Source organism: Zeugodacus cucurbitae, chromosome 2, assembly GCF_028554725.1.
Source record: "Zeugodacus cucurbitae isolate PBARC_wt_2022May chromosome 2, idZeuCucr1.2, whole genome shotgun sequence".
Classification (NCBI taxonomy): domain Eukaryota; kingdom Metazoa; phylum Arthropoda; class Insecta; order Diptera; family Tephritidae; genus Zeugodacus; species Zeugodacus cucurbitae.
In genome coordinates this window covers 24,337,871-24,361,576 of record NC_071667.1, presented here as the reverse complement: position 1 = coordinate 24,361,576, position 23,706 = coordinate 24,337,871, and the positions used below count along the sequence as shown (strand labels likewise).

The window sequence follows — 23,706 nt, the reverse complement described above, 5'->3', positions numbered from 1 at the left end:
TGAAGACTACTGTAATAATTAGTTTTGAAAATTTAATAATTTAAATTCTAAATCTGAGTATTTTATATCTTCACAAAAATACAGCACTGTGAATAGTACCGAATCAACCCTGCTGGTGAGCTTGGTAACACCACATTTGCAGTCGCCATTTTATTTTCTGTTCGCCCGTGAATTCTTTGTGTAGTTCAGAACGGGAATTTGTGCGCGAAAATAAGATAGTTTCATCACTTTGAATAAATTAATTTATTAATAGAACTTTAGTAATTTTATAGTGCTTGTATCTTTTTTTTAATAAACACATAATATTCAACGACAAAATGGTTGATAAAATTGATATGAGTTTGGACGACATAATTAAAAGTCAAAAGCCAAAAGCTGGTGGCGTGCGTGGTGCCAGTGGACCTCGTCGTGGCGGTGGAAGACCAAATCGCGGCGGCGGTGGTGGCGCCGGTAATACTGACGGACGTCGTAAGCCCGCTGGTGGAGCCACGTTGAAAGGACGTGGTAGAGGAGGTGGAATACAAAAGGCGAAATTCGCAAGGGTAAAGAATATGAATTAAAAAGGATATCGATACGTGGGATTTCATAATTTGGGAGTAAAATTAGCATTCGGCAGTAAAAACCATTTGTGGAGTCATGTATTTTCTTTGCTGAATTTAATTTTGTTTGGCCATTTGTATCCTAATAATGTGGCCGGCAGAATGATAAAATTACAGCATATATTTGCGATTGCAATTTTCTTTTTCGCGATATACTATAAAAGAAGACGAGTGCATAAAATGGCTACACAACGGGACTTGCTGAAAGCTACAATATTTTTGGATGAAGCAGTTTGAAATAAAATAATCGAAAAGAGGGATGAGTTGATACGAGGAAATTGTGTGGCTGTCGTGTGCATTAGCCATGACAGGAATTTGACTTTTACCACAAAGATCATTGCGTCAATTAACATGTCCTATATTGTTATTTTATATGTACTTCTTAAACCAGTTAAATTGAACGATAACTGTTTACTTGTATTGTAAATTTCTGCTTAGCAGTGGTTATGTTTAATTTTATTGAATAACTTATTAACTTTGATTTGATTTGACCGATCGACTGATGCGTCAGCGGTTCTCAATTCGTTCGTTAGTTTCGCGCGTTCTTACGTTGGCACGTAAAACGCACCGTGTCGTGTACTGCTGACCGTCACCGTCACCTTTAAGCGGTCGGCGTTTGTGACCAGTGGTCCTAGAACAACTAAAAACGCACTTGCGAGAAAAGTTGTATAACTGCAGCAACGCTATCGGAGATCGTAATCGAACCAGAACAAAAAATAGATTAGATCGCAAACTCCAGAACAACTGATCAAAAAAGAAATCCATCACAACCTACTACTCCTACTCCCTCTAGGGCGATGTAAACAGCGCTTGGAAACATGACATGTACGACGGACCAAAACGTGGTATTTTGAAAGGATCAGGTGAAGTATCAAAATTACTCGTCTCCAACCTGGATTATGGTGTATCGGACTCGGATATTCAGGAGTTATTTGCCGAATTCGGCCCGCTGAAGAAGGCAGCCGTACATTATGATCGCTCTGGACGGTCTTTAGGTGAAATATGACATATGATTTTAATAATCTATACTATAATTAACATTCAAAACTATATTCATAGGTACCGCTGATGTTGTATTTGAACGCCGCTCAGACGCACTCAAAGCTATTAAACAATATAATGGTGTACCTTTGGATGGACGCCCTATGAATATTCAATTAACTACATCCGACGTTTCTGCTTTGACAAGAGTTGGTCGTGTCGGTGGTGGAGGTGCTGGTGCTGGAGCGGGCGGTAGTCCTGTCAAGCGTAGAACTGGAGCAGCCCCACCTGCCAGACGTGGAGGTAATAATCTTACAAGTTAATTCAAAATCAAAACTAACTAAATATGTATTGTAGCAAACAACGCAGCACGCCGCGGCCCACCAAATCGTAAAGCGCCAGTTGGAGGAAAACGCGGCGGGCGCACCAAAGCCCCTGAAAAGACGGCAGCTGAATTAGATGCCGAGCTGGATGCATATGTTAATGATATGAAAATTTAGAAATAATATAGAAATTATTAGCTAAGACTCGACTTTAATACTTACATATTGACTTTGACTTAAAAATATTTGAAATAAATGTTACATGAATATTACGAATGATATCTTTAAAACCAAAAAGTACAAGAATTCAAAACTGCTACCACCTTATTTTCAACACTGTACGATATCACTGCATTATATATTGCCTACATGTTTTTGTTTATGTATCATAAATGTATTAGCTGACTCAATAATTCTGCACTAATTTTTAAATCGTAAAACTAAATGCATACTCTTTCAAAGGTATATTTTTACCAAATCAACGTTAAATTTTTATATATAATCCGCATTTTCGTAAAAATGAGTAATTTTACAAAACTGTAAATAAAAGATTGCATTTAAACAAATCATATTTTATATGGGACCTGAATTGGGTAATATAAGAAAGTTATTGATAATAGATGTTCCACTGATCTCAATCTTTACTTGGAACATGCTTAAAGTGTGGTTAGTTAGTTAATTAATATTCAGTGTTTGTAAATGATCACGTAAATTACAAAGGTCGTTCATACAAAAAACCATTTTGGAAACTAATAATGAAACAAACTTGAATTGAATACTTGCTCGTTGCGTTTACTTACCTGAGCTTTAGAGAAAGAAAGGAACTGATCCATCTGGATTTTGTACATTTTGCAACATTTTATTAAGGCATAGATTCAAATTAAATCGATTGCATTGGAAAAACTCTTCCCAGAACTCGGTAAGCAATTTAAAAACAGAACACTATTACAGTTAAGGCGTTCATATGGATTCCCAAAATTTAACCTATATTTTTATAGACTAGGGATTAATAAATCCACAATGAGTCCTTTTAAGTAATTCCATTATATTAAAATATAACTGTAATTAAAAAAAGTGTTTACAAAACCAATTAACTTTTATATAATAATAACTATAAAATTTACTACATATATACATAAAATAATAAAATACTATACTTCTTTAAAAGCAAAATAATAATAAACTAATGTTATTTTCAACGTCTAAGCCCAGCCTTATTACACTTCCCATGTGTAATCTGCATGGTTGGCAACGCTAACTCTACCGCTTTTTCATATTAAACAGCAGCCAAGTTCGCTTGAAAAGCACTTCGGCTTCTTTATAATTCTTCTAATTTCGCTGCCGGTGAATTTAATTTATTGCAAAAGTTTGTCTGCGAAAGATATTCATTATTTTGGTAGAATTATATTATAAACCGCATATCACTTTTTAAGAAATAATTTGAAGGTGTTGTACACTCGCAGGCCACTTGGTAATAATTGCCAATACCAGTTTATAAATTGTCTGCGTCGCTGCTATCGTAGCTTTCGCCGCTGTTGCTTTGTTGTTTTGGCGCCTTTGAGCCAACGCTAGCGGCGTGAATAATAAACCAACCATGGTTGATCGAAGTGATAATGGTGAGATATTTTGTTTTGAATATTTGGTAATAAAATTAATAATATAATGAATATATTTTTATAGCTGAATCTTTTGATGATGCCGTTGAAGAACGTGTCATTAATGAGGAGTATAAAATATGGAAGAAAAATACGCCATTTCTTTACGATTTGGTAATGACACATGCATTGGAGTGGCCTTCGTTGACGGCGCAGTGGCTTCCGGATGTTACTAAACAAGAAGGGAAAGATTATTCCGTACATCGCCTAATTTTGGGCACTCATACTTCGGATGAACAAAACCACCTACTAATTGCAAGTGTTCAATTACCTAGTGAAGATGCTCAATTCGACGGTTCACATTATGATAATGAAAAAGGAGAATTTGGAGGATTCGGATCGGTTTGCGGAAAGATAGAAATCGAAATTAAAATCAATCATGAAGGGGAAGTAAATCGTGCACGTTATATGCCCCAAAATGCTTGTGTTATTGCTACGAAAACGCCGTCGAGTGATGTGCTTGTCTTTGATTATACGAAACATCCTAGTAAACCCGAACCATCCGGAGAATGTCATCCTGATTTGCGATTGCGGGGACACCAAAAAGAGGGTTATGGTCTGTCGTGGAATCCAAATTTAAATGGTTAGTAATTAATCAATTATTTTATAAACAACTTACTAATTTATTCATTATGGGTAGGATATTTGCTGTCTGCATCTGACGATCATACCATCTGCCTTTGGGATATTAACGCCACGCCTAAGGAGCATCGGGTTATCGATGCTAAAAATATTTTCACCGGTCACACTGCGGTCGTGGAAGACGTTGCTTGGCATTTGTTGCATGAATCACTTTTTGGTTCTGTTGCTGATGATCAGAAACTTATGATCTGGGACACGCGTAATAATAATACATCCAAGCCATCGCATACGGTGGATGCTCATACAGCCGAAGTGAATTGTTTGAGTTTTAATCCCTATTCTGAATTTATTTTGGCTACCGGTTCGGCTGACAAAACAGTGGCATTATGGGACTTGCGCAATCTCAAATTGAAATTACATTCCTTCGAGTCGCATAAAGACGAAATTTTCCAAGTACAATGGTCACCGCATAATGAAACAATTTTGGCTTCGTCTGGTACGGATCGTCGACTACATGTTTGGGATTTATCTAAAATTGGTGAAGAACAGAGCGGAGAAGATGCTGAAGATGGACCACCAGAGCTGCTATTCATTCATGGTGGACATACGGCTAAAATATCGGACTTCTCGTGGAATCCAAACGAACCGTGGATAATTTGTTCGGTTTCGGAGGACAACATAATGCAAGTATGGCAAATGGCTGAAAATGTTTATAATGACGAAGAGCCCGAAATACCAGCATCTGAACTGGAAACAGCCACCGCATAACTGATTCAAATGATCGTCTTTTTATATATTATAAACATGTTTTTTAACTACTGTTTTGGATTAATACCTATGTCAATATCCATACGTGTGTAAAACAAGGATATATTCTTCTTTTATAATTCTTTTCTGTTTATAAATAATATGTATGCACTTTTAGTAATTTATTTGTTCTGTATTAGTATGCTAACGTTCATCTATTATAACTTGTAAGTTAGGTGATGAACGCGCATTGTCTCAAATATACACACGTACATACATATACATGGACACAGGTTGTCCAAATAAAGAAAAATACTATCTAATAATGCAAAGAGTAGATTCATTATTTTTAGACTGTCCAAATTTGATTTAGAATCTACAATCCCTGTGGCAAATTAAGCCTGTTTAATGTTTGTGAAAGAGAATTCATATAAACCTCACTCAATGCAAATTGTATGGTATTCAAAGTTTATTTTCAATAATTCGGAATATTATAAATATGTTTTCAACATTGATGCTTAGAAAATTAATCCAAATAGTAGGTGCATTTGTTTCCAAAAGATTCGATCGTTATGTCTAAAGATCGAGCGCTATTCCGGCTTCGACGACATACAATGATCCCCTTAACCGTATCACCAACTGCTATTTTTTGCGTTTTCTCTAAAAAGAATACAACTTGTTTCCAATGAGTGGGTTTACTGTTGGGCGATGTGCTAAACATCACTGGCACAGGAAGATCGAAAAATGTGTCAAAGTAGCCCACAAATGCAGATAACTCGCCACTTTTGATACATTTCAGATCAAAGGAATACGTGAAGTTTGAATAGTTCAAATCAACTTTCAGTAGATTCAAATCGGCTACAATATTTGCTTCAGTGAGAATATGTCCGGCATCTACCACATCAATAAGTGGTTCATGTAGTACCTCTTTACGCATATTTGACATATTTAAACCGTACACATTGTCCCAGTATGTCACTTGGTCTTTGTAGAGTGACTCACTTCCATAGCCAACTATGCTCATTGTACAACGGTTAGGCAGCAAAATACCATCCGGTTTAAGATGTGTATCACGCGCATAAATGACACTATCCAACATGCCTTCAAATAGTAGGAAATATCCCATCCATTCTGAAATGATTATGTCGAATTTTTCCTGTGGAAGATTAGTGTCTTCCAAACGCCCTTTCACCAATGTTACATTGTTAATATTATTTCGCCTAAAGAAATAATTACGATATTTTTAAATATGTAACAGTAGAATTACAAAGCAAGCCTCTTACTTCACAATATCCATTGCGCTATATATTATATCGGAATTATCTATACCAACTACGCTTTTGGCTCCTGCCTGCGATGCGAAAATTGACAATATTGAGGTGCCGCAACCAACATCAAGCACATCCTTACCGTGTACATATTCTTTATTCAATATTAAAGCGTCACGGTAACTTGTGGTGCGAACTACATCCTAAATTTATAAGCGTACTTTTATTAGGACCTAATTAAGGACAAGTGCTTTTTACTTACGGACAACATTTCATGGTGTATGCCGAAATGTGCGTAGCTACTGAAATAACTACTATCGGCTTCCAACGAAAGGGATGCTACTGAATTGGGTGCTTTTAGTTTTCTATTTCGCTCATTCGTTGTTGGCGTTGGTTCATTGTCCAAAAGTCGTTGAAAACTTACACGCATTTTGGTCATATCCTCTCTTGCTTGTTCCAGCAAAAGTTCTTGTTCTTTAACTTTCTCTTGTAAAGATTTTATAGTTGATAATAAATCATTTTTAGTAGCGCCATCGTTATCTATCGCAGCTGCTCTCGGCATTTCATCATAATCTTAAAATAGGAAATATATATTTTAATATTTTTATATATCTCAAGCATTGTATATTAATAGTAATAATTACCATAACTAAGCCACGCTTCGTACTCTCGCGCTTTTAAGTATTTTTCATCATTCCAAAAGGGTATATCCGCTGCTAAAACTTTTTTCGCTGGTACTTCCTCGCAACGTATACAATTTATAAGCTTAATAAATGCGTACTGATCCATATGGAATTTACTTTTCAATATTTGAAAATCAACACTGTGTCCCTGCTTTAAATGTTCCAATCCTTTTTCTACACATGGTAATTGCTCTTCACAAAATAAACATTGGACTGCTTCCATTCCCATATCAACTTCGTAGAAATCATCATCGTCATCGCTACCACTAGCCCCATTGGCACACGCATCGTTGTGCTCCTCATCAACCAGTTCAGGGATATCTTACCAAAAATGGATATGTTTCATATAATAATATTTAAAATCGTTGTATAAAAAAATTTACAAAATATATAGCTACCTTGATCCATTGTAAATGTAAAAACAAAACAATCACACGTGCTGGAAACACGGGTGTGCACAAATGCAAATGTTGCCAACGTTTTATTTCATGAAAAATTAAATTAACGCTAAATTATTTAATGTTTATAACAATACTTCGTAAGCATTTGATTCTATTTAAATTTTAGACATTTGAAGTGTATACCCATAATTTTGTGTTAAAGTTTGTATTTTCCAGCTATTAGGCATATAATTTAGATTGAATAATACGTGTATAAAGTATGTGAACTAGCGATTATAAACCATCGCTTAAGTGCATACCCACTATATAAAAACAAAATATCACCAGCTGATTGGCTTACATAACCTCCATCACTCTTTCCAAAACAAACTCAACTTTTAAGAATCATGATATCGGTGAGCATAGAAATTTATTATATTAATAAATAAATATTAACGTATTAACCCTTACAGGCTGTTCGGAATTTCTTGTTAGAGCGTGCTGGTTTAACCCTGCCTCGTATTACATCAGCGCTGTATAGCACAGCTACCACCACCAGCAGTCCAGAGGCCGTACAAAACATTACAACCTCTGGAATCAACGAAGTAACTGCCGAGAAGGATAAATTGTTTAGTAAATTGGAAATTGAGTTACGTGGTGTAGATCCGGCAGTGTTAAAAAGTTATGCCTGGTTTGCCAACACAGCGGCAAATCACTTAAATATAGAAGTAGGCAAAAGGTAAGGCTTATAAATACAAATTATTAACTTACTTTATAATATTTTAATGTTTTCTAATACTTTTAAGTTGGGCTGAGCGTAAGGCACATCACGATCGCTTGACTCTATTAAAATCCGTACATATTTATAAGAAACATCGTGTACAATATGAGGTACGCACATATTTTCGTTATATGAATTTTCATAAAATGACGGGATCAACATTGGATACTTTCCTGGAGTACATTGAACGCAACTTACCCGAAGGCGTTGCTTTGAACGCGACGAAAACAGAGATACAAGAAATTCCAGAGCATTTGCGGCAACCACCAAGTGAAATTTAACTATAATCGAATTCGGAGTGTTTTAGTTATTTACATTTGAATTGCAAAATATAATAAGATATGAATGAAAGAATCGTTAATTGTATTTTGCATATGTATGTATGTATGTGATTGGCGTTGAACCGTTTAGCCGGTTATAGCCGAATCGATGAGAGCGCGCCACTCCTCTCTTTCCTTCGCAGTTCGGCGCCAGTTAGAGATTCCAAGTGTAACCAGTTCGCTCTCCACTTGGTCCCTCCAACGGAGCGGAGGCCTTCCCCTTCCTCGGCTTCCTCCGGCGGGTACTGCATCGAACACTTCCAGGCTAGGTCATGTTGTCCAAATGGACGAAAACACTCCAGTTTTGAAAGTGTATTTTGCATATACTGTAAGGAAAACAAAATATTTTTTGTGTTTAGTAATATCCCTAAAAGGGAAGTATATATTTCTTTTATGGCCTCTAAACTCTTTATAATATTGTTAACATGCCTTAACTTACCATTTTGATGTCCAAAATTGCTGTTTTTGTGGGAGCAAATGTCTTTGTAGGTATTTATTTAGCTTCGTTTGCAATTTGGGACCAGACGAGGTTTAAAATAAGTTACATACGGACTAGTCCATAAATCATTTAGTTTATTGCATAGTTCAAATAATGTGCGGTTAAGAAAAACACAAATCTATTGATAAAGTGGGTTTATCTTCTAGTCGTATATTTCATATTTATTTACATAAATGCGAGTATGTATGGCATATGAATATGGCAACTTTTAAAATAACTTCTATAAACCGATGCTTGCAATGACCAGTAACGTTTTAGTTATTGCTGAGGGTAAGACGATAAGTAAAAAGGAAAATATAGCAAAGCAGATTTTCAAAAATGCATAGTAGCCGTTTGAGCCCACTTATATTATTGGCAATAGCTGTATTGTTACAAACCACTCCGGAGACCGAGTGCGTGAAAGTTGATGGTATTTTGAACTTTTTGGAGGAATTACGTGTACGCATGTGTCATCCTATACCACAGTTAGGATTGCCAGCGTTGGATCCTTTTCACATCTCTCATGTCGAAACAGAAATGAATAACAAATATTTAGTAGAGTAAGTATGTAATTGTTATTATTATTATTCCTCTTTACTAATCCTCGTACTAATTATATACAGTTTCTCAGGGTCTGTCACCAATTTCAATCTGACAGGCTTATCGGATTTCGATATAAAAGACTTGCAGATTAATACACTAAAGAAATCAATAATTGATATTAATTTACCGATGACAGCATTTACGTCCATTTACACTGCTAAAGGTTCTCTGGCCTATATATTGAATTTGGCCGGTGATGGCAATGCAGAGTAAGTGTATATAATTTTGTTTTTTGTGAGCTTTGCATAACTTTGATTTTTTTATAGTGCGCATATAAAAAACTTCAACTTGAGAATTTCGTTTAATTTGAGAATCGGAAAATTTCTTAGCATTAGAAACTTTAGTATCAAGGTATGTCATTCAATATTTTGATTGTTTAATTGAAAGTAATTATTTATTGGATTATTTACATAAGTTTATTGAACTCAATTTTTGTTGTAGATCACAGTTGGTGAGATATATATGGATTTTGAAAATTTGCTCGAAGAGGAACGCATAAATAATTTTTTGCATGCTTTGGTAAACGAACTGGGTTTGGAACTTTTGGGAGATCTTTGGACAGATGAAAAGGATCTTGCAGAGCAATATATTCAAGACGTAAGATTTGCATACATCGCCATAAAAATAGTATAGCAATTTGTATTTTCTTTTATAGCGCATAAACTCTTTAATTGGCCAATACACTTTAGCTGATATTATAAAGATAATTGGTGGTAGCGGTGACGGAGAACCAATATTTGGTAATGGGCCCCCAGGTGATTGCAAAGACGATAATACCTTCAATTAAAATACTGTCGCAAAAACTTAATAAGACTGAAATAAAAACAATTTTTATACTATAAAGCAGATGTCATAAATTCGCCAATGAAGTGCACAATTCGCGCATTATTTATAGTGCATTTTATTAACTACTTAAGCTTGTATACTAATCTTTATAAATCCCAAAAATGTTTACCAGCAGATTAGATTGTGCATAATGCTTACTTTGTTAATTTATGGCTCAATAAAATGTTGTATTAATAATCTCCACGACCTACCATTCATTCACGTGCATACATACATAAGTTATTTGCACAATAATTTTACAAAGTGATTTACTATTGTGACCGTCAATATTGGATTTTTGTTTATAATTTCGCATTTAGACTGGACTAGGAAATGAATTTAATATCCACAAACTCAATTTAATGCCAACAACTACCGCACCCACTTCTATAACTCGAAGTTCCCAATAAATCGAACTCTTGAATTGACAATAAAAGTAAAATTTCATACAAATTACCCTCCATAACTCGAAGTTTTTTTGGGATTATGGTGATTCGTTCAATACTATTAGTATTATTAACGTACGCCTGTTGGATCATTAAATATTTATTGCGTTAACATTACAGTTTGAAAATAACAATTATATGCAGAATATAGATTTGTGATGATCCGGAAGCAAGCACAAAACAAAATAAAAACATCATTCTTACCGAGTACAGTACGCATAAAAATTTATTCTAATCAGCTGCTTTGGCGTAAATAAAAATCAGCTGATGGGACAAATTCAGAGCATTTTATCTTTTAGAGTTTTAAATAAACGCATTTTAAATGAAAGTGATAGTACAAAGAGTTTCCGCCGCAAAAGTTACTGGTAAATTTGAATAATATATATTATATATATAACTACATATATTTACAATACCGCATTTCAGTTGGTGACGAACTAATAAGCTCCATTGGACGTGGATTATGTGTGCTCGTGGGTATAACACATACAGACACTGAAAAAGATGTTGAATATCTGTGAGACAGTACCATTCTTGTTTGATTTATTTAATAACATATAATTATTATAGTTCACGAAAACTGCTTGCAATACGCTTATTCGAAGACACAGCTGGTAAACGTTGGCAGAAAAGTGTTAAAGATGAACAACTGGAAATATTGTGTGTTTCTCAGTTTACACTCTATCATCGATTGAAAGGAAATAAACCAGATTTCCATTTAGCAATGCAAGGTGATGCGGCGCAGAATTTATACAACTCATTTCTTAAACGTTTGGGTAGAGATTATGATGAGTCAAAAATTAAAGGTATGCATACTTATAATGTATGTATTTATTTGTATAATTACATTAATTAGCTTTCTAATTCCCAGATGGTAAATTTGGTGCTTACATGCAAGTGCACATACAAAATGATGGTCCCGTTACTGTTGAATTAGAATCACCCGTGGAAGTTAGTAAACATTCTCAAACAAAAGTGAATAATTCAAAAGAAATAATACAGCCTGAATGTACGTCTATTGACATCGATAAATGAAGTAAATAAATATTTATTTAGGAAACATAGTATTTTTGCAAAACTTCATTACCATTATAGATGTGAAAATATCTATGTATATAGGTATACAAACCTTGCGCTGAACGTAAAATGGATTTTTGACTAAATTAATTAAATTATGGTCAGAAAAGGAATTCATTATTGTTTCATTTTTCAATAATTTAGTTATTTTCAATTCAATTAATTAAATGAATAATTCAGTTTTGAAAAGTTTTAGTGAAATATTAGGTGATCCAAGATATATAATATTTGCTTAGTTGTCGGTTTTTGTAAGCCAATTCTGAATTTCAATGGTGTCACAGAATCTGTTTCAATTTTAATCTGTGGAAATAAATTGAATTATCATATTTCAAATCTGTCAGTATTAAGTCTCTTGGTTTGTTGCTGATAGAAAAATCTAGTAAATTGGTTTCCATGCCATCGAAAAACAATAATATATTAGATTAGAATTTTTTATAGATTTGATTTCTGATTCAGATTCGACACCATTAGCGTTTATTCCAACCAATTTCGTTTGGGATTAATCGAATCTGTCTAAGTGAAATTCTCTGCAGCTGCGAAGATCTACCCCTTAACCTAACCTAACCTAACACTTTCCTAATCATTGCACTTTTACTAGTTTTTAAGAAAATCGTTAAATGGGAGAAGGGCTTGCTTACTAATTGATTTACTTATTTTACTTCCATCATATTCCCCCCTCCATTGTGCGACCCTGCTCCCTAAGTTTCAGCTTTCCCATTTTAATTTTTGTATGGATTTATTAAATATTAGGTCTACAACTTTGCTTCCGCCGTTTTTTTTTTGTAAATTTAAGCTTTTTTTTTTGTATAAAAACGGTTACAAATGTCGATGATCCTCATCCGCACTTTTCTTAGAATTAAAAAGAAAAGCAAAATTTCCCGCAAATGTCGAGAATTCGGCTCAAAAAGTGACATTTTCAGTTGAGAAAAATTTTGGGATGCACACAGATCTCTACAAATATTTTGTTGGGTTAATGTTGACACAAATGTCGAAGATCGATATAAAAAAATCGATTTAATCGACCAGTGCTTGACCCTAGAGTCATCTATTGGAAAACGGCGGAAGCAAAGTTGTAGACCTAATATTTTTAATAAACCATCGTTCATTTGTGGAACCGCATAACTCACCTCCAATTCCATTAAAATACAGAAACAAAGTGTTTTATTTTAAGTGAATTTTTCAATATACGAAATTTATTAAACAAATTTTGTTTACAATTTTTTACAAATGTGTACTTGTTTCAATGTAATTTTCGTGTACATGTGTATGTGTGTGTGTTTATTCGTATGTTTATAAATGGTATGGTATTTTTAACTCATTTCATTATTAATTTATTACAATTAGTTATACAACTACGTGTATTATATATTTAAAGATGCGTTGATAGAGTATCTAACTGTATATTTTAACATGCTTTAAAATATTTCAAGTGTTGTATAATTTCGGAAAAAGATATATATATGCTAAAAATGCAATTTAAGAATTTCGACAAAATCATGCTTTTACAAGTTACTGAAATTGTTACAAGTTATACAACATAATTACAAAACGTATGTTGTATAACTATATGCATATATACGGTTTTTGTTTTAAATTTTCTTGATTTTTTATATATACGTAGATGTATCGTTTATATAGATATAAAATATATATATTAGGAGAACATAATTATAATTATGATTTAAAATAAATGAATGCAAATTATACGCATTTTAATGTTTAATTAATTATGTATGTATGATCGCAGATCGCAGATCGTAGAAATGAATGCTAGTGGTTATATGAATGCATGTATGTATGATGGTATGAAGGATGTTTAATTACATCTTTTTTCTTGTTTTTTTTGACGTTTTTTAAGTTTTTTTTTTTTTTGTTTTTTTTTAATACGATGTAGTGATTAATGTTTTATAATTCATTGTTGTTGTTCTAGCTTATAATTCTTCAGTTCATTAATATTGTTGTGAATGATGTTGGATTGGATGTGGGAGGATTTGGTTGGTTGGTTGTGTCTTGTTTTTACTTGGGATGAAAATGCAAAATTTGCACGCCAATTGTTGTTCCGACGCCCTAATTTCTTATTGCTAAGATTCAGAAACTACACATATACAGCAACTGCTAAGAGAGGTATGCATTTGAATGGCTGTTAGTTATATGTTTTTTTTTTTACCGACAAACTGCAGCTTTGAATTGAGCAAATACTTATTTTTTCGTTTTTTTTTATTTTAATTTCTAAAGCAACATCTGTTAATCGTCTAAGCCGACGTCGTCGTTTGTTAAGTTCGTTGAGTTGTTGTTGTTATGAGCTGCAGTTCGTTGTTGAGCACTTTTCGTACACGCTAAGGTTGTGTTTGTGTGTGTATTCATGTGATGCTGATGTTTATGTATGTGACATAATAATGATGAAATGCAAAAGCTCTGAACAATTTCAAAAGCTGGAATTCATTAAATTTGACTTGATGATAACGATGATGATGACTTTGTGGGTAGTGATGGTGGGAGTTGGTGGTGCGGTTGATCGTACGAAAATGCCAAATGTCATGCAGGTGTGTATGTTTTCGCGCTTTTTAGTTTTGGAAAATTATAGATTTTATGCTCGAGTGCATAAATCTCAATTTTGCTATGAACATTTGTTACTTGTAGAGTAATTGCTGTCCGTATTATCCGCATCTTTGCAATTCTGCTCAAATATTGCTATAAATTGTATTTTCAATAATATGCATTTAAATTGTATTGTTGTTGCTGCGTTATTTTGTTTGCATTTCATGTTCGAATAGTCAATAGTCAGTCAGTTTCTTTCGTTGCAGGTTTTGGGGCCACAAATTTTCAAATAAATGATGTATTTCTACTCTTCGCCGTATAACAGTGGTTGTGTGTGTATGTCTATGTGTGTATGCATGTATAATTTTTTTATTTTCTGCTTGATTAGCTTAAATACTAATTATTTTGCAATCTACCATCAATTCATTACTGTCTTCAAACTACTTTCATTATTTTTTAAATTTTGCTCATAATTTTCCCCCACACGGTTATTTATATATGAATATCCACCGTAGCTCTCCATCCATCCATACATTCATTCTTGCTTTTTAAAATATGCAGGAAATTTTAATTCCTACAATATTATCATGTGATTGATGCTGATGATCAGTTAGTTATTTTTAATTTTTGTGTTGGTTGTGTGTATGTGAATATATTTGATCTTTTATTATCTTTCTTCGGTTTCATCACTTCATCTCAGACCCTCGCTTCTCTGTTGTTGATTTTATCCCAAACACGGAACGAACAATACACAGGCGACAAACTGGATTTACCAGAGGCCTGAAGAGAATCCACCTGGTGGAATGCGATTCTTGTTGATGACCTGATTGGCACCATTCAGGCTGGGCACTGCATTGTTGAAAGAATTGCTGGGCTTGTAACCCTCACCGGTGACGGGATTACCATCTAAATTGAAATAAAAAAAAAATAAAAAATTGTTAATATGTATATTAGAAAATATTTAAATTTTAATTTTTTTAAATATTTCTTTTTTAACCCTAAATACAACTAAGCGATATTTAAAAAAAAAAATAACGCTGGAGGTAGTAAAAAATAACCAAAGCCATTAAATAAAAATTAGCATTCTTCAAGAATTATTAGATACTTCTTCTTAAAGGAAGTGTTGAAAAAAAAGAAACTTTCTACAAATCCATACACATATGTATATAAAGACGTCTATAATGTATTTAGTCTTTATATAAAAATTAAATCAACTTGTATAAAATAGTTAGGTTAGGGTAGTTTAGACGCGGTGCTTTATAATAAGTTTAAGTTCAAGTACACCTTTGACGTTAGTGTGAAGTTTCTGCACGGCAATATTATACAGCTATTTTTTGACGACCTAAAAGTATGAACAAATATTTGCTATCTTTTTGTGAATTTTTACTTTATCAAGAATCCAAATATTTGATTCGCATTAAATAATCAGCGAGGGTCGCGAGATCATCATATGCTAAATGTGTAAAATGTATTTGCTTCTTCTTCCTGTTTCTGAAACTCAAGTAACTGAATTTGATTTCATCTAATTAGAGCCTAAAGATGGAGGGAATGAGGTTGAAAAGGCTACCGAACCGCCAGTGAATTCGATGTTGTTATAGATAAGGAAATAAAAATAGTTAGCAGATCTATCTAACATATTAGATTTTGCCTTTGCAGATCGTATAGTTACTCCGGTCTAATTTCTTATTTTCTAATTAATGCTGTGTCGTCCTATAAAATATCAAAAATGTATTCCCAGTCTCGCAAACCTCGACGATCCTTGGGTTTCTTCGGCTTTATGCCTCCAACACCATCTTCGCCCAAACCCAAACCAGTAATGGGATTACGTGGCGTTGGCGCAGGTGGTGCGCGATTGTCACACGATTCTAGCACTTCGTGGCGCACTTCTTTGGCGGGTTGCATTTTCGCAAACGAATATGTATTGTCTGAATTTGTGCCAGTGTCACGACGCGTTTGCGAAGCGACATCACCGGCGCCCATATGGCTATGTTTTGACGCTGAACTGAAGCGCGTTGGCGTATGATCTGTTGTCGGTGCTTTGGAACGTGATGTCGCCTGAGGTTGTTCACTCAATTTCGAACGTGCTGATAAATTGGCATCTTTTACAGTTATATGAGAACGTGCTGACAACTCACCGTTGTCAGCCGCTTTAGTGTCACATGGCAAATCTATGCTTAGCTGTGGCGTATTGGAACTGGGCGGTGAACTTGATTCCGGTACAGGGAGTGGTGGACATGCTTCATCGACTTCTGTTTGAGTTGGTAATATTGATTGATTGGATTTTGACAATGGATTGGGTTTGTTAGGAGTTGGTCAGTGGCGTAATAGGATATTGAATTGCCGTTAAATGAGGAGTCAAAAGAAAAATACTTCTACTTACTGCTCATTTTGCGGAAGACTGTTTGTTGCAAGTGACAGTGTTAAGTGCGTACGACAGAAAATGCGGCGTGCAAAAATGGACGAAGGACAAACAAATAAAAAATATTATATTTTTTATATTGCTTTAGCTACACTTATTTAAAAATATATCCACAATAAGTATTTTAAAATATTTGTATTTTATTTTTTTTAAATATTTAATTAATGACAAACAAAATAATATGATTTTTTTGACTTTTCAAAACAAAATATTAAAAGTTTTGAACTTCTATTTGGTTTATGAGTTGAAAACCTAAGAAAGTGATGAGTTTGTGAGTGCAGTTCCGAAGCAGTGTACAAACTAAATAGATTTATAATATTTCTATGCATATAATAAAGCCTTGAAATTTATTAAGAAGATTTAGATTTTTCAGATAAATAATATATTGAGGTTAAGGCCGACATTCAGGGTTTCATGGGTAGACAACCTGTACTGATTTCATTCTTATTAAGAATCAGCTAAAGAGTTGTCAGACTTTCAAGAGCTTGTTTAACTTAAACAACTTCCGTCAATAACATTCAGACGAAGAGAATTTCCAAAATGGTGAGACTCTCATTTGAAGAAGAACATCTAGGTGCAAATTAAAATTTGTAGGTAAAGGCTCGGCATAATATTTCCGTAATTGCTATTATATTATGTAGTACTATGATTAAATTTCTCAAAAGTCTACAGAAGTATAAACGTAATTTTTCTAACGAATATTTTTATAAAACAGTTTCATTAATCTTAATCAAATTATTTCACACTATATCTACTATATAATTTTCCCATTTACTCACCTAATTTTGAAACACCGTTCATCTTCAAATTTTCAGTGGACGACGATACCGAGGATGAAGTCGAAGTGGACACTGAACCACCTTTGCCATTGCTGTGATGACCATGACCATTACCGTTAGCCAATAATTCTTGGGCGGCCTCAGTATTTGAACCAAATGGAATGCTGCTCTTCATGTGATTCCTGGCGGGAGTGTTTGGACGTTCTGGCTCGCCGAAGAGACGCTGATAAGAATCAACTTTCTGTTGTCCGCGACGTGGCTGATCACCTGCTTGTTGCAAGTATGAAGAAGGAGAACAAATGGAATTGTTTGTTTGTTTTGTGTGTGGGCAAACAAAGTCCACATGTTGAAAAAACAAGATATATAATTAGATCAAATATGCAAATTGTTGGGCAATATAGTAATATTTATGTATATTATGTATGTAAGTAGTAGGATAAGTAGGTATGTATCATATGTAATTATATAGGTATAAAAGGTAGTTAAATTGATGTACAATAATTTACAACATGATTTTTAGGTTATATATATACATATATTATAACAAGATTATTGCATATACATAGGTACATATATGCATCTCCGTATGTACATAAACAATTTAAATTTTTACTTGTTAAAAAATAATTAATTTTTTGTAGCAATCGCTGTGTTGGAAATTGCATTTTACCGTGTAGCTGAATAGTAGCATACTGAGGGAGTGCGGGTGGCGGTTACGTAAACGTGAAGGCGTTAGCAGACGCATAATTCATAATTAAAATTTGAAACAAGTGGGAATACTATTTGATCAAATTATTAAATGCATATAATAGTTTTTAACTCGCATTGTGATGAATGACAGTACTAAAAACTAGCGGTTGATAGGATTTTTATTTTTTACTAATATTTCATTACTTCACATATTGCAGATTACTAAAAACATTAATAACGTGTACAAAATAGACAAATCTAACAGTTTCGTAAACATATACTAAATTTCATATAGCATGAACCATTTTTTTTTTCTAAAGTGGAAGGAAGTAATAATTGCGTTCAAAGCAATAAAAGTCAAAGTTTATGTTTAGCTCTTATAATCCTGTTTCACAGCAATTTTGCGATTTTTTGAAGCGCGTGCTTCAAACCTTGCTGCCACATTACTGAAATTACGAGCAGTTAAAAGAGGTTGCCGCTTCTGTCGCAACAACGTCTAACGGCTATTGCTGCCTCTCATTTCACTGTCATTGCCAAAGTCAGCGTTGCATTTTTACTCATTCATTCAATCGTCCTGAGGCGGTTAAAAGAGCTCGATTTTACGCCTTCGTTAGCGTGCGCATCGTTTAACGATTTAATGCCAATTACTGTCCACATTAATTCCGGCAAAATGTTCGTGCACTTGTAGAGACTCTTTTATAAGCCTTTTATTTATGCAGTCGTAATTTGCGGTTTTATTGCTAAACGCAAGCCGTGTGCACACAAAATGCAAACCAGGCTTGGTAGTACGAATTAGTTTGTAGAAATGATAGAAATGCTAAATTATGGTCCAGCTTACTTTCTACGCATACGAGTGCAGCGCGACTGATTTAAGGTTTGTTTTGAAATCAAAATAGTTATTGGTAGTTATTTGCAATAAGCATTAATTCATTCCTTCTTCATACTTTCGAAACTTCTGGGGAAATATTCATAAATACAAAAATTATATAACATCCAAAAAAAAAAAAATTATTATTTTTTAACTGCTTTTATTCCATAAAAAGTAGAAAAAATACTAAATGAAACCTCAGTAATGTAACCAGGAAACTGTGGGGGAAAAAGTCTTTGAACCGTATTAAGTTTTTGAAATTATGTTACTTAAAAAATCGAATTTAAGAAATAACCGAAAGATATATAAAATTAAAAAATTGCCAAAAAGTTAGTATACGTTTATAACAATGTTAGCAGAATAAATCCAGTGTATGTGACTTGAAGAATATATCCAACAATAAGAACAAACGAAATAAGATTGTAACTTCATACCAGGATTTAGCCTTCAGCGCTTTCTTCAGCTAATAATGAATAAACTGATTAAGTGCCGAAAGCCAAAATTCCTAAAATGCTTGTTATGAGGTTCAAAATTCATATATTTTGTTTGTTTATTTGTAACAAATATAATTGTTTTGCAAGGGAAATTTGTTTTTTTTTTTAGTACCGCTTATAGTGTAAACAATTGCTTCTTTAGCATTTAGAGGGTTATGAACAAAATTAATAATAATAAATATATTTTTTTTAATATTGCTTTGAGCTATTGGTAAACTGTTTGTGGTATAAGGTGTTCCAAGTGGCATTATTTTGAACCAACAACAACAATAGTTAACAATAATAACAACGAACATTGGTAAACCACAAAATAAAAATATGTAGCAATTAAAAAACTTTGATATGCTTTACAAAGAGACAAATATTTAGGTACCAATGAAATAGAATCTGTGAGCTCCTTGTCGTACTGCAAAGGCATGGAAAAAAGAAATAAAGAAAAAAAAACAAGAAAAAAATAAAATGTTTGACATTTAATTAATTTGTCTTAACTTTTTGCGTTTTTCATGACATTTACCGGAAAAATATGAGTAACACTTAAGATTTTAAATAATAAAAAATATACTAAACTATAAGTGAAATATAGCGTTGCATTTCGCATATTTACACAGCGCGATGACATACTACAATAATTAATAATTATATATTATATTTATATAATAACAAATGAAAATATTTAAATTCACTAAATATAAATAATAAATCTGTACATATGTTTGTAAGTGTCTATCCTTAGTGGAGTAACTAAAAGGTATATATTTTTGAATGTGAATAGAAAAGCTTTAAAGCAGAGGAAGAAAGTTATACATATGCATGAGGGTATGTATCTATAGCAAATACACACGTACTCTTATATAGCCTAAGAGTATACTTGATAAAATATTTCATTAAAACAAGACATACAGATTCTAATTTTATTTTTATAATTTTTTTTATATTAATTATTTCTTTAAATTTTGCATTTTCCAATTTCAGGCTTATAGATCACTCTTGTTAAGCCACAAACTCGAATTAAAGGTTTTTGATTTATGATTAAGAAACTTGAAGTTTAATTTGACATTTCTTTGCAAACGGAGAACTGTCAAATATGTGTTAAAATTTTTGAACACGCGTCCATCTTTTTTGAGTCACAGGAATGTATGCACCTACATAAACACTTAACCAGTTCTTGTAATATATATGTTTATATATATTTTTAATTATAACAATAAAATAAACTCGAGTTTATGGCACAATGCGAATGTGAATTGAATATAACTACACTATGTAACTAAATATTGTTTTCTTTCTTTTCAAATACAAATGTAAAATTATGTTCAATGGATTAATTATTGTTTATTGTAATTTCAACTTACCGTTATTTTTGATAGCGCCATTTTTGTCACATGAGAAAATATTCGATTGCATGTGATTTTTCACGTTGCGTGGAGTCTGTGGAAGGTCACCGCCGAAGATGTCGCTAGTGCCACCGCCTGGAGGTCTGAGGACCCTAAAAAGGAAAATGAGTAAATTGGAGTTATGAATATCTTAATAAATTTCATGGTTATTAAATGTTTAAGGGTTATGATTGAAACCCTCAAATCTAAATGTAAAAAATAAGAAAATTCTCATCAAGAAATCTTCAGACATGATTTTATAATATTTTTTTTTTTAATTTTATTTGAAGAAGTTAAAAATTTGCCAATTTTTGGCCGCATTTTTAAAAACACACTTCGGCTGTACTATTTACTTTAATTCCTTTCGATACGTGTTAATGTGATTGATTGGTCGTGATTCTGGGCAATTTTCGAGGAAATTTTTTGACGATGGGACTTTTTGAATTACTCATAAATATTTTTGAGATGATAATATAATTTAAAATTGTTTCATATTTTCTGTTTTTTTTTTTAAATATGAGATTATCTTATTTTGTGTTGTATTTTAATAATTATTATTGTAGATGTAGAACATATTACAACAACAAATATAATGCAATTTCATGGCTTACAATTATCGCAGTATACTTCAATGCGCTAACGAAACATCTGATTTGATCTAGCTAAGGACTTGCATGGTATATATATGATGTGTATTATGATATGCTGTATGTGCGTCTGCATAAATTTTAAAATCGACGATGCATGTTCATCGCTTAATGAGTAATTAGCTCGATGGTAAGTATGGCAAGCTTTATAGAGTCAGTGACCATTGCAAGTGGCCGAATGTGCTTGTTGCATTTAATTGCAGCAAAGAAAATGCAGGCACAACAACAACGAAGAAAATAATAATGAGAAAACAGGCAACAACTGCGCAATTTCTTTGAAATAGCCTATACAAAGAGCAACAATAAGATGGTAAGCTGATAGGGCTGCGAAATAGTGCCACTTAAAAAAGTTTACAAGCGAAATACTATATAAACAACAATAACAAACAAAAGCCAGCGAATATAACAACAATAAACGTAGTCCAAACTTAGCCAGTAATCAAAGGAACAGTGGTCGGTCAGCTACATTATGCGCAAGAATTAGACAACCAGCGAAGCGTAGAAATGCACTTAAATAGTTGATGCAACAGCAGGTGCATTTTGGCACTTCTCTGCTGTTCTTTTGCTCCACAAAAACGCTTGACTTACTTGTGGCTCCACCCTGCGCTTGCACCAATACGCATTAGCAAAGTAAAGCGTGTGAGCAATATCATCAGCAGCGCCACTATTATCAGCTATATCATCATCAGCGGCAATTGCAACAAGCAGTCAGTAACATTGCAGGCAATACCATCACCGTACAAGCCAGCAACAGAACGGCACATCATCATTAACACCGCCACAACGTTTGCGGTAATGACGATGACCAGCGCGCCGAAGTTGTTGTAATTGGACAACTGGCGCGATTTTTGTTGCCAACGTCTGCGTTGTTGTTGTTATTGGTGTTGTTTGAACGGAAACTGCAGTTAATTTCATGGTTTTATGAGATTTAAGGCAGCGATGCGAATCCAGTAGCGCGTACAGATAAAAATGTATTTTAATACATGCAACTGTGTGCATTCAAAGAATCTGAGCTAGAAAAGTGGAAAACTTAATGATATACATGTATGTAGACTGCATAATTTTTCTTTCAAGCAGTGCAACACTGCACTTTGCTTCCGCTTGAGATTGCTGTTGCAATAATGTCTTATGTTGTTGTTATGCAAGTTGCGCGCTATCTTTTCGATGGAATTTAGTACAAAGAGAATAATTAATTTTTGCAAATAGTTTCATTGTGGATTATTAACCAATATGGTTCCCGAAAAAAAATATTTCAATATTGCAAATGCAAAAAATTCTACGGATCTTTAATTCACAAATGTTTTGGAATAGATTGGAACATGTTGTAAAAATTTTAAAAGTTGAAAATAATTACCAGAAACAAAAGTCACTGCTGTTATTCATTCACTTCACCCGAAAATTTAATGCAATGAATGATGGTATCATTTGAGTTAAAAATTTCAACATTGAAACCATTAAGAATAATTCTTCTTTACAAAAGTTGAACAATAAATGTATCCATTAAGAAAAATTAGGTAAAGTTACATTAGTATTGAACGCCTCATCTAAACTAAACATGCCTTACATGAAGACTTCATGACTTTTTAAATGGCATTTTGGTGGTTGAAAAAAATGCTCATGCATATTATAGGTTATGTTTCTTAGTTTTTCAGTACTAATTACTATTTTAATATCTAGAGTTATATTTTATTGGTTTATAAACGTCAAATTACACTATATGCTATCACAACTAAATTGTAATGAAACTTATCTTGTGTATAAACGAAATTGTATGCACATATATGAATGAATTTCATTTATTTCACTGAAAAGGGGAGAAATTACGGAAGTAAAAAATTAGTCTAAAATAGGTGTTTTTTTTCTGCTGCTGTGAAACATATGTACATATAAACGCATAGAAATTTTTCAACTAATATAATTTTACAGCATTTTTTACTACCTCATAGGCAAACCAATTTGGTTTAACGTGCCACTACATGCGGCAACTTGCCTTTATGACTTTGGGCGTTTTTCAATTACCATTGCTGTCCTCTTTTCTGCATAAATTTTTAATTAATTACATTAAATGTAAAAACATAATTGTTTTAACTTTAAAAGTATATGCGGTATAAAAAAATTATTTGAGTATGTGGCAACTCTGCAGGGAAACG

The 23,706-nt window shown here is 33.2% G+C and overlaps 7 protein-coding genes across 17 annotated transcripts in view; 5 read left to right on the top strand and 2 right to left on the bottom strand.

The window, feature by feature from the left end:
• Nucleotides 1-143: 143 nt before the first annotated feature.
• On the top strand, nt 144-2,175 carry LOC105217771 (THO complex subunit 4). Its single transcript, XM_011192946.3, has 4 exons — nt 144-542; nt 1,393-1,594; nt 1,659-1,883; nt 1,938-2,175. The coding sequence occupies exons 1-4, from the start codon at nt 318-320 to the stop codon at nt 2,078-2,080; spliced, it is 795 nt and encodes a 264-aa protein (XP_011191248.1). The 5' UTR covers nt 144-317; the 3' UTR covers nt 2,081-2,175.
• Nucleotides 2,176-3,173: 998 nt separating this feature from the next.
• Caf1_0 (chromatin assembly factor 1 p55 subunit) lies at nt 3,174-5,219 on the top strand. The gene is made up of 3 exons (XM_011192944.3): nt 3,174-3,519; nt 3,584-4,141; nt 4,199-5,219. The coding sequence occupies exons 1-3, from the start codon at nt 3,498-3,500 to the stop codon at nt 4,906-4,908; spliced, it is 1,290 nt and encodes a 429-aa protein (XP_011191246.1). The 5' UTR covers nt 3,174-3,497; the 3' UTR covers nt 4,909-5,219.
• A 119-nt stretch (nt 5,220-5,338) lies between these two features.
• On the bottom strand, nt 5,339-7,385 carry LOC105217769 (protein arginine N-methyltransferase 1). The gene is made up of 5 exons (XM_011192943.3): nt 7,237-7,385; nt 6,800-7,159; nt 6,418-6,728; nt 6,171-6,358; nt 5,339-6,107 (listed from the first exon to the last, which is right to left on the bottom strand). The coding sequence occupies exons 1-5, from the start codon at nt 7,244-7,246 to the stop codon at nt 5,414-5,416; spliced, it is 1,563 nt and encodes a 520-aa protein (XP_011191245.1). The 5' UTR covers nt 7,247-7,385; the 3' UTR covers nt 5,339-5,413.
• Nucleotides 7,386-7,485: 100 nt separating this feature from the next.
• LOC105217768 (28S ribosomal protein S10, mitochondrial) lies at nt 7,486-8,353 on the top strand. The gene is made up of 3 exons (XM_011192942.3): nt 7,486-7,634; nt 7,692-7,957; nt 8,025-8,353. Exons 1-3 carry the CDS (start codon nt 7,626-7,628, stop codon nt 8,278-8,280), a joined length of 531 nt encoding a protein of 176 aa, XP_011191244.2. The 5' UTR covers nt 7,486-7,625; the 3' UTR covers nt 8,281-8,353.
• Nucleotides 8,354-9,136: 783 nt separating this feature from the next.
• Nucleotides 9,137-10,423, top strand: LOC105217767 (uncharacterized). The gene is made up of 5 exons (XM_011192941.3): nt 9,137-9,357; nt 9,421-9,609; nt 9,667-9,751; nt 9,842-9,997; nt 10,056-10,423. The coding sequence occupies exons 1-5, from the start codon at nt 9,137-9,139 to the stop codon at nt 10,185-10,187; spliced, it is 783 nt and encodes a 260-aa protein (XP_011191243.2). The 3' UTR covers nt 10,188-10,423.
• A 436-nt stretch (nt 10,424-10,859) lies between these two features.
• Nucleotides 10,860-11,735, top strand: LOC105217764 (D-aminoacyl-tRNA deacylase). Its single transcript, XM_011192926.3, has 4 exons — nt 10,860-11,036; nt 11,098-11,188; nt 11,242-11,477; nt 11,543-11,735. Exons 1-4 carry the CDS (start codon nt 10,994-10,996, stop codon nt 11,704-11,706), a joined length of 534 nt encoding a protein of 177 aa, XP_011191228.2. The 5' UTR covers nt 10,860-10,993; the 3' UTR covers nt 11,707-11,735.
• A 1,871-nt stretch (nt 11,736-13,606) lies between these two features.
• Jupiter (microtubule-associated protein Jupiter) overlaps nt 13,607-23,706 on the bottom strand; it is a 144,563-nt gene continuing 134,463 nt past the window's right edge. For 3 of the 11 annotated variants that reach the window (XM_054233268.1, XM_054233258.1, XM_054233260.1), the window contains 6 exons: nt 20,889-21,022; nt 19,910-19,942; nt 17,485-17,751; nt 16,667-16,684; nt 16,035-16,535; nt 13,607-15,192 (listed from right to left, as the gene is read on the bottom strand). In XM_054233268.1, coding sequence (XP_054089243.1) covers nt 15,056-15,192; nt 16,035-16,535; nt 16,667-16,684; nt 17,485-17,751; nt 19,910-19,942; nt 20,889-21,022 — 1,090 coding nt within the window. In that variant the 3' untranslated portion in view covers nt 13,607-15,055. The remainder of the gene's footprint in view (nt 15,193-16,034; nt 16,536-16,666; nt 16,685-17,484; nt 17,752-19,909; nt 19,943-20,888; nt 21,023-23,706) is intronic. The other 8 variants (XM_054233274.1, XM_054233272.1, XM_029043740.2 and 5 more) reach the window with 5 other exon arrangements.